This window comes from Balaenoptera physalus, assembly GCF_965194825.1.
Source record: "Balaenoptera physalus genome assembly, chromosome: 13".
NCBI classification, from domain to species: domain Eukaryota; kingdom Metazoa; phylum Chordata; class Mammalia; order Artiodactyla; family Balaenopteridae; genus Balaenoptera; species Balaenoptera physalus.
Genome location: NC_138892.1, coordinates 26,759,948 through 26,779,520, shown reverse-complemented (window position 1 = coordinate 26,779,520; position 19,573 = coordinate 26,759,948). Strand labels below are relative to the sequence as shown.

The 19,573-nt window shown below is 44.0% G+C and overlaps 1 protein-coding gene across 2 annotated transcripts in view; it reads left to right on the top strand.

Annotated features, from left to right (window-relative positions):
* PLXNC1 (plexin C1) overlaps positions 1 to 19,573 on the top strand; it is a 145,011-nt gene that overhangs the window by 96,353 nt on the left and 29,085 nt on the right. For both annotated transcript variants that reach the window (XM_082418863.1, XM_082418864.1), the window contains exons 17-21: positions 15 to 118; positions 3,774 to 3,812; positions 4,028 to 4,152; positions 5,156 to 5,354; positions 9,959 to 10,105. In XM_082418863.1, the coding sequence (XP_082274989.1) occupies positions 15 to 118; positions 3,774 to 3,812; positions 4,028 to 4,152; positions 5,156 to 5,354; positions 9,959 to 10,105 (614 nt within the window). The remainder of the gene's footprint in view (positions 1 to 14; positions 119 to 3,773; positions 3,813 to 4,027; positions 4,153 to 5,155; positions 5,355 to 9,958; positions 10,106 to 19,573) is intronic.

The following is a 19,573-nucleotide window of genomic DNA, read 5'->3' as shown; positions in this document are numbered from 1 at the left end:
ATTCTGTTTTGCAGGCTTTGCTGAGCTGCAGATGGATAAATTGGATGTGGTTGATAGTTTTGGAACTGTTCCCTTCCTTGACTACAAACATTTTGCTCTGAGAACTTTCTTCCCTGAGGTAAAAGAGCATTGATCATATTCCTAAGGTTGAGTCTTGAATAATAATGAAGGTGCTTGTTGCTACTGTCAAAAACGGTGTTTCCTTCCAAGGCAGCTGTAGATAATGTGCTTGGTACAGAATAATGGCTTAAATCTCAGCAGAGCAGGGAGGAGGATTGCTATTAATTGGATTGATGAGGGTATAAAGCAGTGGCGGGTCACTGGCAATTACTCTTTGTCCAGTAACAAAAACCTAGGAGGGACACAAGTTCAAAGTGATGATTTTTGCTTTTATTTTACTACCAGTTTAGAACTGAATTTGTAGCTGGGAAGTGAGCTAGTTTATTTAAAAATCAATAAATTGTGGGCTGGCCAGTTTGTTGTGTTTATCTGCGTGACTTACATTGCAGCTACTAGATTATTCACTATTACTTCTCAATTGGAAATGAAAAGTACTATTGGCCAGGAGGGAGAAAAGTAGACATGTGTAGACTCTGAGTTAATAACAGCCGTTTTTAGCAATGTAGAGTTTGTATGGTTCTCTCCAGCAGTTATTCTTCAGCTGATCAGTTTGTGTCATCCTCATTTAGTAGAAATAGCTGCATGAAATGATGAATTAATTTGTTCTAGGACTCCGAGGAGTAGTCTACTTAACCCTTTGGGTTTTCGGTCTCACGTTCTGACACCTCCATTTTCTCAGCCACTCACATAGCCTTCCTCATTTACCCTCCCAAGTCTTTGGCGAGGTACACTCATCCTCCTACCATCACCTCCAAGTCCCGATACCCCAGTTCCTCCATATTGCCCTTTTTTGGTCCAGAACTGGTGACCACAGCAAGGCCCAACCTCTGGAACACATCAACACCAATTACATATTACATTTAAATCTAGACTTCTAAGCAAAGCCAGAAATCTCTCCAGGCCAAAAGAGAGCTTGTATCACCTTACCATCAGCTTCTCAGCTACATTTGGCCAGAAGCCTAGAGTTCAGAAACCCAGACACATGCAGTAAGCAATTTCCAGTTTCTCTATAATTCTAGAAGCAGACACCATGATATGTGATGCTGTGTCTGGAGGGTGGGATACCTCCATAAAACACCCACCATATTTTCTTTTTTTTGTCCAAGCCTTAGTGTTGTAAATCAAGAAGGCTAGAAATAAGACTTTAGCTTTTTGTACTTGTATTTTTTTTTAAGTTATCCTCCAGGAATAGCAGGCACCAGGACTTGCCATTTGCCACCTCCTTCATTTCTATGGCAGAATACTGCCTAGGGAGGGGAGTTTAATTCCCTGAATCAGGATGACTGTGCAGGGCCTCAGCAAAGGTTGCACCGAGAGTCCTATTTCCCAGCTATCTGAGATCCCCATTAAGAATTTAATAGCAATAAAAGAAGAGATTTCTACCATCTACAGGAGTACTCTGTGGGCTTTTATAGTTAATGATTGCCCTTGAGTGCTGAAGAGAGTAATCTGTGGCCTGAAAGAAAAAGTTTTCCTATCTTCTAAATTCGGTAATCAAGAGCAAGATAGAGTGATGAATGCAAAGGAATGCTGTTTCGAGTGTTTAAAAAAAAAAAAAAATTCCTAGGAACAATGCTGTGTTATCTCAGAAGAGACAGTTGCAAGAAGGCAAACTGATTTAACTCAGGGTTACGTAGAATCTTGGAAGACAACTGGGAAAGCTATAGAAACTGATGTCAGAAGAAGACACAGGAAAAACAAGCATACATTTATCAGAACCCTATTGAGAAGACCTAAGTTAAAACTGAATTTGTCACAATTAAGAAAAGATCTAGAGAACAAGGGAAGATACTCTATTAGAACAACACCAGTTGAAATGCATTCTAGGCTGAAGGTAAGTCCTGCTGTTGAGAGGCCCTTTACTGATAGGTCAGGAGCCACATCCTCTAGGCCTGGAGGTTGGGTGGCGGAGGGAGAACTTGGTGATCAACACCTACTCGGTAACAATAGGCAAAGCCCAGAGGAAATGGTAGCTTCTCAGAGATCAAGGCATTACCAGTAGTTCTTTGCCCTGCTAGTTGGTTTTTGGCTTTTAAAGCCTTGCTTTTCATTATATTGGCACTTTGTTGTGCTGAAAATAGAAGAAATAAGGGTAAGCAGAGCACCTAACCATCTAGAGGAGAGGAATTTGAATGAAAGGAGGAAGGAACATTGGAACCCAGGGAGCCAGAGCCGTATTTCCCTATTTAAGGTCAAGAATCAATCTGTTTATTTTTTTTAAGTTTTTTAAAAAATTAATTAATTTTTGGCTGCATTGCGTCTTCGTTGCAGTGCGCGGGCTTCTCATTGCGGTGGCTTCTCTTGTTGCAGAGCACGGGCTCTAGGTGCACGGGCTTCAGTAGTTGTGGCTCATGGGCTCTAGAGCGCAGGCTCAGTAGTCGTGGTGCACGGGCTTAGTTGCTCTGCGGCATGTGGGATCTTCCCAGACCATGGCTCGAACCCGTGTCCCCTGCATTGGCAGGTGGATTCTTAACCACTGTGCCACCAGGGAAGTCCTCAATCTGTTTAAATTGCCTATTGACATAAGGTTGGTTCAGCAGAAAAATATGAGGAACTAGAAAATGCAAACCCAGGGTCTGATTTTTCTGCTTATTACTAGGAGAGAGTATGAGGTAATAGTTTGAGGTCTTCTACTTGGGCTAACAAATTTGAAACTATAAGGCAGAAATTCTCTGCAGAAGAAATTTACTTAAATAAGATATAAAAATAGCCCAAAGTTTCAAGTATTACCAAAAAATTTTTAAATAACTGAATGTTTGAATTTATATTTTCATCCTGTTGACTCATTTAAAGTGTTAGCATGCTTTTTAAAATTTAGTCATTTAATTCCATTATGATTTATGACATTGTACATTAAAGGAAACTCAAATTTAAAAGTTTATATTCAAGAGCTACAGAGCATAACACTTTAAAATATTTTTAGAAACCAGCAGGGCAACAGCATTGTGGTCTAGTTTGCTGTAAATTAGTGATTAAAAAAAAAAAAATGATAATGATAGCTGACATGAAGAACTTACTGTGCACTCATTCATTTTATTTTCACACCTAACCCGGGAGGTGAGATTCATATTGTTCCCATTTTTCAGATGAGGAAAGTCAGGCACAGAGAGGTTAAATGACTTGTCCAAAGTCATGTGACCAGTAGGTGATAAAACCAGGATTGGAACCCAAGTTGTTTGACTCCAGGTTCTAGCTTTTACCCACCCCTCTCCACCCCTTCTTGAATAACAATGTGTATGGAGACAGTAAATGCTTCTAAGCTAAGACTTGTATAAATTTACCAACACAACTCAGTATTTATCCTTAGAAGGTAAATTGCTGGAGGAGTGGTCTGTACATTTGCATAATCTTTCACCACCACTTCTTTAACTTTTGAGTCAGTTCTTTTAAAGTGTGAGATGCCTTCACCTACCAAAAACGGAACTGATGCGATGATAAATATTCTTAGAGGCTTTCAGAAGTTACTGGTGTTTCTTGAGAGCTGAACAATTATTTATTATGTAGAAGATATGCAGTGAACATAAGCCCAGGGGCTCGTCAGATTAGCAAATAGTGTCTCTACTTTATTAAAATGAACTCAGGTATTATAACAAAAATACACTCTTCATTTCCTTTGGATGTTATGAATAATAAAAGTGTCTCCTTCCTCTCAGTCAGGTGGCTTCACACACATCTTCACTGAAGATATGCATGTAAGTCTATAAGTTTTCATTTTTCGCTCATGACTGCCTGACTTTCATAGTGTTATCATCATCTTCATCTCCATTATTACTTTGAATTGTTATTGTGGATATTTTGGGATCACAAATTTGATATTAAATAATTCATCGTCTTGGAAAACCCATTGTGGATCTACTTTCTAACTTTAAGTTTATATATTATCTATATTATGTTATATTTTTTTCAGAACAGAGATGCCAACAATAAGAATGAAAGTCTCACAGCTTTGGATGCCCTAATTTGTAATAAAAGTTTCCTTGTTACTGTCATCCACACTCTCGAAAAGCAGAAGAACTTTTCAGTGAAGGACAGGTATCAGCCAATTTGTTTATATTTTGAAAGCCATTAAGTAGAAAGAATAAAACCTGAGCCTCTTATTTTGTTTCGGAACTACAACCTGAGCTTGGTATCTGAGAACGTGCATCTCTCCAGAGGCTGGTTGATTTGGGCCACCATGCAGTCCTGATGTTTCTTTCCATTTCAGATCACAACGCTCTAACACAAATTCTATTTTGAAGACGCACACACATGTGACACCCCCCCCCTCAAAAAGCACCCTAAAAAAACCCAATACCAAGAAAACACATGAGTCCTGAGTCAAAAAGCAGAAGTGTGCTGTTTTCTATTTTTGAAAACACCCTGAAAATTCAGGGAAGATATTCACTTCTTGTTACCGCTCTAGTTTAAAGTTTAAGTGCTGAAAACCATATAAAATGACCTGAAGTTAACATTGATGTGTGGTTTTTATGGATCGAGGACAAAGGTAGTTGAAACTTAGATGTTAAGAAAAAGCACCCACACGGCAGCACCCCGTTAGCACCCCATTGCCTGACCCCTCAAGTTTCCTTGGAAACTGTTATCAGCACCAAGCAAGCCACAGTTGATGATTAACGTGCTTAACCAAGGCTCTGGTTTTTTTTTTAATATGCTTTTTTTCCATCATCTGTATATCTTCTTCTGTTTCTCTTTCAGTTTTATTGAGATATAATTGACATACAGCACTGTATAGGTTTAAGGTGTACAACATGATAACCACAAATATGATCTCTTTTTCTGAGTTTGAGGTTTGTTTTGTTTTTTTCATATTCCACATATAAGTGAGATAATACAGTATTTGTCTTTCTCTATTTCATTTCGCGTGATGCCTTCAAGGTCCATCCATGTTGCTGCAAACAGCAGGATTTCCTTCTTTTTAGGGCTGAATAGTATTCCATTGTATATATGTACCACATCTTCTGATCCATTCGTCTGTTGATGGACGCTTAGGTTGCTTCCATGTCTTGGCTGTTGTAACCAAGGCTCTATTTTTAAATAGGTGTCTGTTTGCTTCCTTCTTAACCATTGCACTGCAAACTAAGCTGGTCTACCTAACCAGCATCCTCGAGGTGCTGACCAGGGACTTGATGGAGCAGTGCAGTAACATGCAGCCTAAACTCATGCTGAGACGCACAGAGTCCGTGGTGGAAAAACTCCTCACAAACTGGATGTCCGTCTGCCTTTCTGGTTTTCTGCGGGTAAGTGTCACATCCCTTGGTGGTGTCAGAGCTAAGACTATATAGGCAGTTGTTTTTAGCAGGTGCTGATGTCTTTGCCAGGATAAATCCTGAGCACTCTGTGGTGTCGGCATTTAACCACTTTTAGTCTTGGTCCTTACTAGGAGCACACGGAGGGGAAAATAAAATTTGTTTTTGCTGTAACTGGCCTATGCAAGTATAATTCATTTAGAATTTCCTCAAGTAAGACTTTTCCCTTTTTAAAAATTGTATTGTAGTGAGAAAAATTAACGTGAGACCTGCCCTCTTAACAGATTTTTAAGTGTACAAAACAGTGTCGTCTATTGGCACAATGTTGTACAATAGATTTCTAGAACTTACCCTACATAACTGAAACTTTATACCCCTTGACTTTTGCATCCACCTTCACATGGTTAATTAACATGTGCTGAGTGGAGGGCATATTTCAAATACTGATGGAAACACACTGTTTTCAGGGCCTCTGAAGCATCTTGGAAATAGCCATTTACCTACCACTACGCTCTCTGTAAGCTAATTACATTCAATTCCAACCAGTTATCCCAGATGAAAGCAAGTCTCCAAAAAGCCGCCCACCCCTTGAGTTCACTTTGTTACAGTTAAGTGAACATGATTATAATCTAATTGAATCTTAAAATCTTTTCAAATGTGGATTTTGCACAGATTCCATTGGTTAAGAGGATGGGCCCTGGAGCCCGCTGCCCGGTTTGAATCTAGACTCCACCGCTTACCAGAGGCCCCAAGCAGGTTTCTTGACCTGCCTGAGCCTTGGGTTTATAACCTGTAGAATTGGAAGAAGAATATTTTAGGGCTGTTCTGAAGCACTGATGAGAAAATGTATGCAACTGCTTGGCACTGAGTAAGCACTCCATAAATGGTGCCCATTATTATTATAAAATATTAGTAGGAAAAGAAGTGTGTTCTGTTGAACCCAGGCTTCATTCAGCCCTCCGAGGCCCCTGGTGCAGGATGTTCTTATCCTTCTTTAATTTCACCAGCCATCCAGATTCCAGCAAAACTGCATAACTGTGTGTTTGTAGCTAGTTCTGAATCTAATTAAAGTTTCAATAAGATTCACTGCTATGCCACAGGTTTTAACAGCGCTACTTAAGTTTAGATCCAAAAAGCAGTGCCTTAAATAGACTGTGCTTAGTTTAATGTTTAATGTAATCTTACAAGTAGATGCACAACCTTTTTTTTTTTTTTTTAACCAACCCTTTTCTCTCCCAAGGCAATGCCCATTTATTAAGATTAATGAAATCTGCCTTCTTTTCTGTTTACTTGGTATAAATCATCATACACTTTGGGGAGATGTGGAGAGCTTAACTCTGGGGTGAATATATTTGGCTTCCCCCATCCTAGCTTCAGCCGCAGCTGCTTCGAAACAGAGGCAGCAGGACCCTCACCCAGTTTCTGGGTCTTAGTCTCAAAAGGCAGCTCCTGCCCCACCACCTACCGTGCCACTGAATCAGAAGCTCGGGGTGGGGCGCAGTAGTCCACGTTTCCAAGTTCCTGCAGGTGATTCCACCGCCCTGCCTTTGAGAACCTGGGGGGAGTAGGAGGAGTGCTGGCCTAGGAGTCTTGGTTAGAAGCAGCAGGTTCGGGCTGTGAGTTCATCTCAGCCCCAGCTTGCTGCGTGGCTCCAGGTACGGCCCTTTCCATCTGGGCATCCGTTTTCTACCCACCAAATGAGGCGCGTGGCCATTGGTTTTAAATTCCTTTCCAGTTCTTTCCTCTGGGACCTTGTGATTCTTTTTCTGAGCCCTCGAAGGCTAGTCAGAGCCTTGCCCTTGCTGCTCTTGGGCGTTAAAAAGGCGAGGCGTCCCCAAAATCTGCGTTCTGAGTCCAAATGGCTCCCTTGAGCAGAGGATTCCTCGTCAAGGTTTTGCAGTGCTGACTCAGGAGTGTCTTGAGCACTTCGGGTGGTGAGGGGCCAGCGTGCTCCCTGGGAGGAAGTGGCATTCGGCCCGTCGGCGATACTTTCGTTTTCAGTGGAATAATTCCCTCTGGCGCGGAGGGCTGGACTTCCCCAGCCAGGTGCCCAAGGGGTGTGGGACTCTGATGGCCTAGTCCTTCTGGTGTACCCATCCCCCCAAACATCGGCCTGGGTGCCATGAGCTCTGTGACCTCCAGGTAACTTCCTCCTCTGTGCCTCCAAGACCCTGTGGGTCAAGTAATAATAATACCCACCGTTTATTGAATGTGCCAGCCACCATGCTAAGAGCTTTGCTTCCTTTTTCTCACTGAATCCCATGAGGTGAGAACCTTTATGACCATTTTGCATACTGGGGAATTGGGATGCACAGGATAGACAAGACTTCCTCCCATAGAGGAAGATCCCATAGCTCGTGTGACAGCACCAGGGAGCTCTTAGCCACCCGGCTTAATGCTTCCCCAGGAAGGCAGCTACCTTCTTCCAGGCTTAGGGAGGGATTTGGGGCTGGAATGAGATCACAGGTGCGGAAGCCTAAAGCTCAGCCATGGTCAGAGAGTCTGGTCTCACGAAGGAAAGGATAGTGAAGGGGCCAAGCTTAATTCCCATCACAGGAGGGGAAGGGCAGGGTCGGTTCCATAAACTGGGGCTCTGCCCCAGACCGGCTCCCTGGGAAGCTGTGTGCACCCTGGTCTGATGAGATGCCTAAGCCACCAGCAGGTATGACTAACTTAGAACTTGTGTTCAGTGGTGACAAAGAAACATCATGGCTCCGTAGTTTCCTAAGCTGGCCACGCATCAGAATCCCCTGGCAGGTGTTAAAACTACAGATGCCCAGGCCTCATCTCCAGAGATTCCGTGTCTAGAGTACGGCCCAGACATCTGAATTCTTTATAAGAGTCCCAAGGGATTCTGGTGATGATTATCCAGGCTTAGAACCACGGGTGTGGGTAACGGTGCCAGGTGAGATGTTACTTATCTGAGTCTAGCTGCACTCTCGTGGAGAATTCTTACTACAGAGTCATCGAGTCTGGAGCTGTCGCTCCACACAGCCCAGAAGAGCCCACCGGCCCCCTAACGCCGACCTCTGCGGGTGCCTCCAGCCCCCTCCCAAGGGCGCTCACCCCCATCTCTGATGTGGCTGGAAACAAAGAAGTGAAGTTCTAGGTTTGTGGTCAGGACATCACTTAAGGGGGTGGAGGGAGAGAGAAGAGAGCAGTGTGGTTGTGAACCTCTAAATAAAGGAAGTTTCTCATAAGAATTGAAATGTCATGTTCTAGTCCCAGCGCTTTCCCCACCTGGGAAATTTTTGAACATTCCAACCCTGTCCTACAGTAAGGAGGCGACTCTAGGGTATGTCAGGGTGGGGAGAGGAAAGTGATACAGGGCCCCATTGGCAGGGAGGGCAGCAGAGGAGTGACAGGAAGCCTGGGACCAGGGAAGGCTGTGCTTTTGCAGTCAGTATAGAGGATGGTACGGGGCGGGTAGGGGTGGGATCCAAGAGACCTCGAAGACGTCTTAGCTTACCTCTTCAAGGGAAAGCAGGTGAGAGATCCAGTGGAGCCCTCCTTTCCAAGCCAGATGCATTGGCTGTGAAGCTTGACTTTGTAAACTGGTGCTTCAAGCCCTAGTCACGTGGCTGGCTTCTCGTCATTACTGAGGTAGTTTGACTTCCTGGTTCTGGCCCTGGCTCTTCTTGCCCCTTAAATTCAGTTTAATGTCCTTTTGATCACTGAGGGTTTATTTACTTAGCAAATACTACAGGATTGTCAAGCCAGGGCGACGTGCTTTGGGAGGCTGCATGAAAGCAGGGACACACAAGCCTCCCACTTGGGCTGCTCAGGGTCCATTCAAGTGGAAAGTGGCTACAGATTTCAGGCGTTTCAATAACAGCAGGCGTGGCCACCCCTGGTCGAGAAAAAGGTGCAGAAGGAAGTTATCAGGATGGGCCAAATGCTTGGGAAGATCCTTAGAGTAAGGATCTGGAATCGGCTCTGGCCCAGGGGAAGGAGGTGGGGTACATTGGGGCCTGTACCAGCAAAGGCGCCCGGGTGGGACTGTGCAGGCTGGGTCTGGGAAGGACCCGGGGCTGGCCGCCTCACAGTCGGGAAAGGAGGCTGCAGATTGTGCAACTCAAGGCCACTTCCTTCGTGAGAACCTGTTAACACCAAAAAGCTTCCTCCTAGGTAAATGTATAAAATGTTTTTATGTTTATTCTGGTTACCAAGGCTAATCGTTCTGCATTTTTTACATGCCATTTATTTTCAGCACACTGAAAAAAAAAAAGGGCAGTTAAATAAGAACGTAAAGAAAGGTTAAATCTCTACTCACGGTTCTTAGGCCAACTGATGAGCATTAGGCTACCATAGAGAAGCTTAAGCATAAAAGAATGATCAGCTACTCTGTAAATGCCATGAGAGTGTGCGTGTGCATGTGTGAACACACGTGTGTGTTGGGGAGAAGAGGCAGTTTCTTGAGTTTTGCTCCTAGTCCTAAGTGGAGCAAAGTGTATTTTCTTGGGAGGTGCATGTTGATTGTTAGAAAACACTGCCTCCTGTCTCCTGTCGTAGGGCCATAAACTGAAACTTTCATTCTCTGGAAAGTACAGTGGATTCTGCCGAAAGCTAACTGTCACTTTTGCGTCTTTTCCAAGGAGACTGTTGGAGAACCGTTCTATTTGCTGGTGACGACTCTGAACCAGAAGATAAACAAGGGCCCCGTCGATGTAATCACTTGCAAAGCCCTGTACACGCTTAATGAGGACTGGCTGCTGTGGCAGGTTCCGGAATTCAGCACTGTGGTGAGTTTGCAACGAAGCTGGCGGGGTAGAGGGTGGGTTGGGAAGCGTCGCTTGAAATGATATCATTCCTACCACAGGAGGCCTCATACATTCAGCTTATTAAAAACAGTAGTTGATAAAATATTAACACGTGTTCACATAATAGATTTTAATTACTCGGATTGGGGGAGAAAGTACTGTAATGATGCCTGGGGTACTCCTCAATTTCCAAAGATTTTAATATCAGGATTGCTTATAGCTTTCAGCATCGGCAGAGGAACTGCAAAGCACTCCCTACTCAGCACTTATAATTGCAATCAGAATTTCTCAAACGGCTCTGCTCTGGAAGACAATGTGTGAAGATATATTTCAACCAAATTGAGGCCGTCTTATTTTAGAACGATAACACAAGACAAATTCCGCTGTGTTCCCCCTGCCACATGACGCCCTTACTTTATTTTCATGGATTAGTTACAAATGTTTGGTGTCATGCACTTATCGTTCTGTGATCTCATAGATATTTTTAGAGGAATGCTGTAAATCACGACAGGAAGATGATTGCCTGGCTGCTGGAGGGTTTCACCCATTTAAGATCTTCCTTTTCACCCGTCCCCACTCCACCCGCCCACTCTCTTCCTTTCCTAAAGGAAAAGAGACCAATTTTTTGCACATTCAGGAATTTTAGAGAGAGAGCCAAGCATGGCAAGTATCTCCAAAATTACTTAGGATTTTTTTTTGTGCTTTTCTGTTAACAGAGACTTGGAAAAGAGATTGCTGTATTTTGGTTTGATCTTTAGCTTTACAGAGATTCCGGGCTGCTTCACAATCTCATTAGCGGGGAAGGAGGAAGAAATTACAGTGGGGTTTTGGTGTTGCTCAGTAAGGGGGCTGAGGCTCCTGAGACTTCGCTCTGGATGGCAGGCGCTGCGGAGTCATCCTGGAAGAGTTCATCCCCTGATTGGAGAAGGCACCTTGGTGCTGTAGGCTATGTTATGGTTGTGTCCTCCGGTGGGAGAAGGGTCCCTAGATCAGCTCTTTCGAGTCCTCGGTCACCGCTGGATGGAGCTGACCCTCCACTGAAGATGGCACGTGCTTAGCCACCATCCACAAGGTGGAAGGCTGAGCAGAACGTCAGCAGGTCTGACTTCTGTCTGTACTCCCATCTGTACCTGAGGGGGAGTGGAGTGCAGTGGTTCTCCAATGTTAGCATACATCAGAGTCCCCGAGAGAGCTCATTAAACACCAGTTGTGAGGCAGCACCCCAGGGTTTCTAATTCCGTAGGTCTGGGGTGTGGCCCAAGAATTTGCATTTCTGAAGAGCTTTCTGCAGCTGCTGCTGGTCCAGGGCCACACAGGGAGAACTCTTGATGTCGTTGTTACTGAGTGTAGACTCTGGAGCCAGGCAGGTTTGAATCCTGCCTCTGCCACTGGCTAGCTGTGTGACTTTGGGCAAGTTTGGAAACCTCTCTGTGCTTCCATCTCTTCACTTGTAAAATGGGGATGATGATCATGGTACCTGCCTAGCTCATGGATGTTGTGAGGATTAGGAGTTGATATTCTGTACAGTACTTAGACCATTGCCGGGCACATGAGTGCCCTGTCAAGAGCTATTAAATTTAATTCAAATCTCCTTGGGGTGCTTGTTAGAAATGCAGATCCAGATAGACCCATGCCTGGGCCTTCCCTCCGGACTGACTACATCAGAATCTCTGGGGATGGAGCCCAGGCATGGATAGATGTTTTAAATGCTCCAGGTAGTTCTAATGTGCATCCTGCAGGAAGAACCCCGCTGGTACCCTGGAGAACAAAAGATGAACTTGCATCAGGGCCTATTGACTCTCCTTTTACTGATTCAGGGTCCTGTCTTCAAACCCAGGGCCTTGGTCCTAATGCAGAAGGTGTTCATGCTTTGAGACATTTTAGGAGCCCCACAGGTTCCCAAAGAGAAATATTTGCAAGTGAATATAGGTCAGGGGAATCCAGCCGTGTTTCACTTTCATGAAAACACGAACCCGGACAGGAAGGAGAGGAGAGCAGAAGATGGAACTGGGAGTGGGGAGGCCTCAAATGCCTGGAGCAACTTTTGAGGTTTGAGTCCTTTCTAATGCTTTACATCGGAACACTTTTCCCCCTTTCATTTTGAAATGTTATTTATTTCACAGTCAATTAAGACCATGTGTTTCTGATTTGTTAACACTCAACTCATCATCAAAATGTTTCTTGATGCTGAAGACATTTGTGTCGACTCTTGGATCCTTTGTAGCCCCTGGGGAAAAGGTTGACGGAAAATTATGTTTTTAGAAATCCACATAAATCTTCCTTTCCGAATACGGATTTGCCCGTAGATAGCGTTGAGACCGGGGAAGGGCTGGGCCACTTGTTTCTAGGGCCCTTGACTTTGAAATTGATTTTTAATGCCTTTCATTGGACCCGCCCCAAACCTCTTTCATGGTGGATGGTTATACTGGAAGCTCCAGAGAAGCTTGATCCGGTCTGTGCTTGTGTGACCAAATGTTAGCAGAAGGTCGATATAAAAAATTTAAGGTTTTTCATTTCCTTTCAGGCAAGTCCCCTCAGCCTTAACCATCATCTTTTAAATTTTCTTCCTTCCTCTCTTTCCCACCTCCCCCCGCCCTTTCTCACTTTACCCCCCTTCCCCAGGCATGTACACCCAGTGGTTTGAAGTCTTGATTTTCTAAATTTGCTGAGGTGGTTTATGTATTTGAAAACCAAGGTGTGGTGAACAAACTCGATTGTGTGTATGTGTGTGTGTGTGTGTGTGTGTGTGTAAATATTTTCAAGGAAAAAAAAGCCAGGGGAAAAAAATCAACAGCAGCCACCCAAACAACTTGAAATGACAGAGCCTGGTACCATGGCTGGGACACATTTAAAAAGAGGCCCCCAAACTCCTGTTTGGCTAAATGCTGAAAAACACAGCGCCTCATCTAACAGCCTAAAAGTCAGGTTTCACGCCTCTAAGATTAGGATGTGTTCTCCTTGAGGTGTAGGGTGTTTTCTAGAACATAAAGGCAACATGCCAGTTGCTTATACATGAAATCATTATACTAACACATGGGCTCCAAGAAGTAATTCTTTGTTTGCTGTACCCTGGGAGGAAAATTCCTCTGCCATTTCTTAAATGTAAGCAAAGCCCCATAAAGTCACTTCCTCTAGGACCAGAAGAAACCATCCTCCTCCAGCAAGGCAGTGCAGGCTGGTGTTCAGTGAGGCAAACTGAGGCAAACTGCCATAACATTCTCCTGCTCCTGGCTGGGAGCGTCAGGGGAGGGTTTGTATATATATATACACACACAGACACACAGACACACACACGCACACACACACTCTCTCTCTCTCTCTCTCTCTCTCTCTCTCTCTCTCTCTCTCTCCCTCTCTCCCTCTCCCTCCTCTAACATCCAGGGATTCCGAGTTGACATCTAGAAGAGGGATAAGCCCTATTGCTCTAAGGTTTTTCCTCCTTTGCAAAATTTAGGCACGTTCGATTTTGTGGCTGAAGAATCTCGGGCTCTCCCTTAGGGTGCGCTGTGTCTAGAGAGTCGTTCTGGAGCGGATCGCCTGAAACTTCGGAGGAGCGGGTGAAGGTTGAGGATTTCGGTTCCGGGAAAGGGTACCACATGGGAGAAAGGACATTTGCTTCACTTTCAGGAGGCGATGAGAAAACCCAATAACTCATGGCAAGTGTGCTGAATTAGCAAGAGAAGGTTGACTTATAATCAAAGTTAAGCGAGAAATGGTTTTTTGAACTCTTAAACCCAGGAAATGAGCCTGCCAGTCGGCTGTATCAGAGATAGCATCTTGGCGCCCTGGGAAACAGTGTTCTGACAAACATAATATTGCCCTCATTCTTATATCTATGAGAAAGTCTTTAAGATTATTAGAAAATCTTGAAAAAGCACAGATACTTGCCTACAGAAATCTTAATGCCTCTGCTATGATTTATTGAACGTTTTTGCCAGCCCACGCTAGCCTTTTTCCCCCCAACAGTTACCACGTTGGAGACAATCCTGTTTTGTAAAATATTTCATCTCTGACACAGCCCTAGCTATCCCTAGCAAGAGTTCCTCATCTACAAGCTTCCTTCAACGCTGCCGCTCTGCCCTCCACTCCCCAGCTCCTTCTGTTCCATTTAGTTTGTCCTTTCAGAAGATCCATTATCCCCATAATTAAACAACCCACTGTCCCGATTAAGTCATTCTCTGTTACTTCAATTACATCCCATTGTTCATTAAACCCTGATGTTTGCACTTCAGCAATCTTGTTTTTAATACTCCTAGCATTTGTGGAGAAACAGTAAAGTTAATTAACAATTCTTGAGCTTTGTTTTCTTTTTCTTTTTCTCTCTACCATAGTGCAAATCATTTCCATTATGACTTGCAATAATACTGAAACCATTACTAACTCCATAGTTACTGTTCTGAGCTTCTGATCAAAGAAGCGAAACCATTTTTTATAATCATTTGAGGTAAGTCATCCTAGTTGATGACAGGCAGTGGAAAATGAAAAATTAACCTTAAATGAGTGCTTTAAATGATTCTCCTCTTCATATTCTTTCTTTTCACACCCATAGTCTTGGGATTAGAAAATAATTTAGTTACCTAAATACACACGTACTTAATTTTCCTCTTTATGGCTCAAATATGACTCTGTTACTTCATCGTTAAGGATTCTTATTTATACTTGTTCCCCTCAGAGAATGGTAACTTTTATAGAAAACCATGGTGGAGATAAAGGCATTTTTAATTTATTTATTTATTATAAAATTTGTTTTACATATTTATTTTTGGCTGCATTGGGTCTTCGTTGCTGCGCATGGGCTTTTTTCTAGTTGCAGCGAGAAGGGGCTGCTCTTCGTTGCGGTGCGCAGGCTTCTCATTGCGGTGGCTTCTCTTGTTGCAGAGCACAGTCTCTAGGCACGCGGGCTCAGTAGTTGTGGCTTGCAGGCTTTAGAGTGCAGCCTCAGTAGTTGTGGCTCGTGGGCTCTAGAGCACAGACTCAGTAGTTGTGGCACATGGGCTTAGTTGCTCCGTGGCATGTGGTATCTTCCCAGACCAGGGCTCGAACCCATGTCCCCTGCATTGGCAGGCGGATTCTTAACCACTGCACCACCAGGGAAGCCCAAGGCATTTTTTTAGATTTGTCTTTTATGGCATTGTCAAAGTCAGCATTCCATTTGAAGTTACTGTTATCTAGAGCAGGAATCAGCAAACAACAACCTGTGGGTCAAATGCGGCCCTGCTGCCTATTGTTATAAATAAAGTTTTATTGGCACACAGCCATACCCATTCATTGACTATTGTCTATGGCTGTTTTCCTGCTGCAGTGGCAGAGTTGAGTAGTTGCAATAGAGATGATACAGACCTCAAAGTCTTAAATGTTTACTATCTGGCCTTTTACAGAAATTTTGCCATCCCTTGATCTAGAGCTTGACATAATAGAGAAAAAAAACCTAGAATCCACCCTCCTGCTCACCCCCAAAAATCTTGGCCTGTTTCCTCTCCTTCTAGGGACACAGCAGTGGAAATGCCTCACCACTATCCACAAAGCTGAAACTTATGGGCACTTTGCCAAAAAAACCCAGAAAACTGTGAAATACATTAAACCTAAAATACTGGAATCAATCATTTTGGGCTAAATTGGACAGATTCTCGCTTGATTTTTGCATGAACAAGTGTTAGTAAATGCTAGCAAGTGTATAAGACTCGTGAGAGAAACTTAAATTTGAGGAAATTCTCTCCATTAACTTAACATTTTTCTTCAAAATGGAAAAGGCCTTTCTCCCTCAGTATTCTGTCAGGGGGTTAAATACCCTGACCCAGGAAGCGTGGGGCTCTCAGTCTTTGGTGGGGAAAGGAAAAGGCGGGTGGTGGTGGGGGGGGAGGTCGGGCAGTCAAGAGCAGCATTAGCGGGGCGGCTGGTAGCATGTCCCAGGGCTGACTCAGCTTGAGAAAAACCTCAGATCAGAAGCTTTTCTGAGACTTGGACTTCTAACTCTGGGCTCTTGCTGCTTCTACTGAACTTCTGGAAGTGGTTTTCTTCTCTCTAATTCAGTTTAGTATAAGAACCAGACTTTTCTCTTGACCTTCATTTGGCTCTGCAGTGAAATTAGAAATGTATTTTATAGGTTTTATTTAACGAAAGCAATTATTGGCCTAAGACCTTCTATGATAAAGTCGCTGGCTTGTAATAAATTCTTTTAAAATTGATTTGTAGGTTTTAGAAGGTATTACAGAAAGGATGCAGCAACATCCCTGCCCTTATTAGCCAAGAATACGGCTGGTGAGTTAATGAGGTAGCTGCATCATCCTTTCCCCACCAAACTGGGGGGAAAATGTGGGGCAATGCCTCTTCCCCTGCTTTTGATGTGTCCTCTTAGCCCTCTGCAGCTTGTTTTTTCTACCACCCAATACCTGAAACTGCCAAGTTGTGTGAAGGGCCAATGGGTAAAGCTGCTAGTGAAGCAGGAATGTGGTTGTATGTCAGGGTGCTGTGTTGTTCAGCTCAGAAGAGGTGGGGTTTGGAGTCTGACCGTCTTGGGTGTGAATCCAGGCTCAGCCGCGTTACAAACTGGCTGTGTGACCTTGGGCAAGTCACTCAACCTCTCTAAACCTGTTTCCTCATCTTTAAACAGGTGGATTATTTTAAATAAACCCTAACCTTGTACATTTTTTATGAGGTCAGGAAATACTATCTGTAAGATGTCTAGCCATCATGCCACAGAGTAGGTACTCATTATTTATTTATAATAGCTTTTCTCGTCTGAGCTGTTTTTCTTATCAACAGTATGGTTGAAGCAGAAACTGTCCCCTCACCATTGGTTGGTTATTTGGTTGGTTATTTTTTGATGATGGGTGATGCAGGGCAGTTGATTAGCTGCATCCATTGTCATTAAAAGCTTATGTTACTATTGAAAATGTTACCCATAACCCCTATATGTGGGCTTTTACAACCTATATCAGACAATATCCCACTGGACAGATGTGAACAGGAGAGCATAGTGACACACCTGCCCAGCTAACTTGGACTGCAATCCTGCACACCTAAAAGGGCTGGATTGTGACCTGCTGCAAAGGACCAGGTCCTTCCAGTCTGGTCCTTTCTCTGGGTTTGGTCCCTGTGCCTTCAAGATAGCCTTGCCCTTCTAAGAACCCTTCTTGATAATAGAGAAGGCATTGTTCCTGAATCCCTTGTTCCTTGAGACCCAAGATACCTGTGGCTTAAGCAACAGAGGAGTTTCTCTCTCTCCCACATGAAGTTCTGAGGTGGGCAGCCCAGCACTGGTGGGCGCCTCTGCTGGGATGTCCTCACAGACCCCAGCTCCTCTCTTGCTGTCCGGAGGTCACCTCATGATCTAAGGTGTTTGCTCCCTGCCTGCCTCCTTCCACATTCCAGCCAGCAGGACATATGCTGAGCTATAGAAAAGTTGACAGATGGTCACCAGTTGTCTTTTAAGGAAGTTTCCCAGGGGCTGCCACATAACACATCTGCTTAATTTCATTGACCTAAACTTAATCACATGGCCATACCGAGCTGCAGAAGAGGCTGGGAAAGGTCGTCTTTATTCTGGGTGAACGTGAGCTCCATAAAATGCCTGTCAGTGGGGCCCAAGCCACAGGGTGCTCCAGATTGAGTGGGTTCCATGGGGTCCCATGCCAGCCAAGGTAAGGAGATGGAGCCTCCTCTGCTGTGTCCAACCTGTCTGCTTGGATAGCGTTTATTGAGGACCTCAGGCAGATTGGGACTGCCCTTCAGAAGTTTATCACCTCGACTGGCCTTTGGCTCTGCAGTTAAGAGTATGGACGTATCCTAGTTATGACCGTCAGCAGCTCTGCAATCTTGGACACATTTCTGAACCTCTGTGTCTCAGTTTCTTCATCTGTTAAATGACACTAATAATAGTGCCCACTTCAGAGAGCAGTTGTGAGTATTAAATGAATTAGCAAAGCACACCCAGCACATGGTGAGTGTTCAGGAAATGTTGGCTATTTTTATTAGAAACCTCAAACTGTATTATCTTCTTCAGCTTTTGTTTCTGTAAATAGTACAGGGCTTCTCCCTGACATGGAAGGTGGTGGTTTTGGAAAGGCAAGCATGGTTCTTCAAGTCCTCTACCCTCTATTCTCCCCAAAGGAAATGGGATTCTTTATCTAGACTTCCTAACCTCATAGCCTGAGTAAGAGATTGAAGCTTGCTGCACATCAGTCTAATAAGAGTTGAAGCCAAGTATCTCCATGGTCCAGAGGCCTCCTCCTGTACTGTTGTACATGTAGCTCCTTTCCAGACCCAGTTCAAATAGCCCTTCCTCCATGCAGCCTTCCTTGATTTCTCTCCCTTTGAAAACCCTCCTCCAAGCTAGAGGTAATAGCTCTCTGAACCTCTAAAGCACTCCATCTATAGCTACTGTTTTCTTCCTGGTATTAGAATTTGTTGTGTATATCCCACAGTTGTTGTATCAGTCTTCAAATACTTCCCAGGCAGGATCAGTGCTAGCTTCTATTGTATATCACCTGCCATGCTCTGCACACAGTACATGCCAAGTAGGTGGGTATCAGTGAATGACTTTATCTACCTCAGCATCAACAAAATGAGCTCTGTCAGATGGGGTGCAGGCAGATGTAAGTATGAGAAAATATGACTATTGGTGTGTGAAATCCTAAGATCATGGAATTGCACTTAGAGCGGGAAGTCTGGAGGTAAGCAGCCCTAAGGTAGGTCCATGTACTCAGCATTGTCAGGGCTCTGGGTCACCATCTCCTTGCTCCTCTTGGCCCTTCCTCTTAGTCACAAAATAGCTGCCACAGCTCTAAGCACTGCTCTCCCCTTTTGTAGAAATGCTTTCCCTTTATGTTTCATTGGCCAGGACTGGGTTACATGACCAGTCCCTGGTGAATGAGGAGAAGAGAGCTGCCACCAGTCATGTTTCCTAGGCTAGGCTGGGCCCACTGCTGTTGAAACCTAGCTTCTGTTAGCAAAGAAGGAAGAGAGATGGCTGCTGATTGTACAATCAACCATATCTGTCGCCCCAGCTTTGCTGACACTTTCGCAGCCAGAGCAGTTCCTCTTAACAGAGGGGCAGATTTTGGGGGAAGAGACCAGGGTGCATTTTAGAACACTTTAGCCTTTTGTGGGTCTTGAAAATTAATCACCATTCCATAGATTTGAACTGTGCTTAGTTTATAAAACATTTTCAGGTTTTGAAAGGCAGGCTCAGCAAATATTTAAAAACATGGAGCTTGAGTGCCTGCTTCTACCTTTTTCTTGCTGGGTGATCTTGTACAATGTACTTAACCTCTCTGTACCTCAGTTTCTCATCTGTAAAATGGGAATAATAATAGACTCTATTATATGTCATAGGGTTGTTTCTGAGATGAATTTATTATATTAATACACATCATTTGTCCTGGTGCTTGGCACACAGGAAGCACTCCTTAATTTTCTATTATTACATGTCATGATTTAGTGATCCTGTCA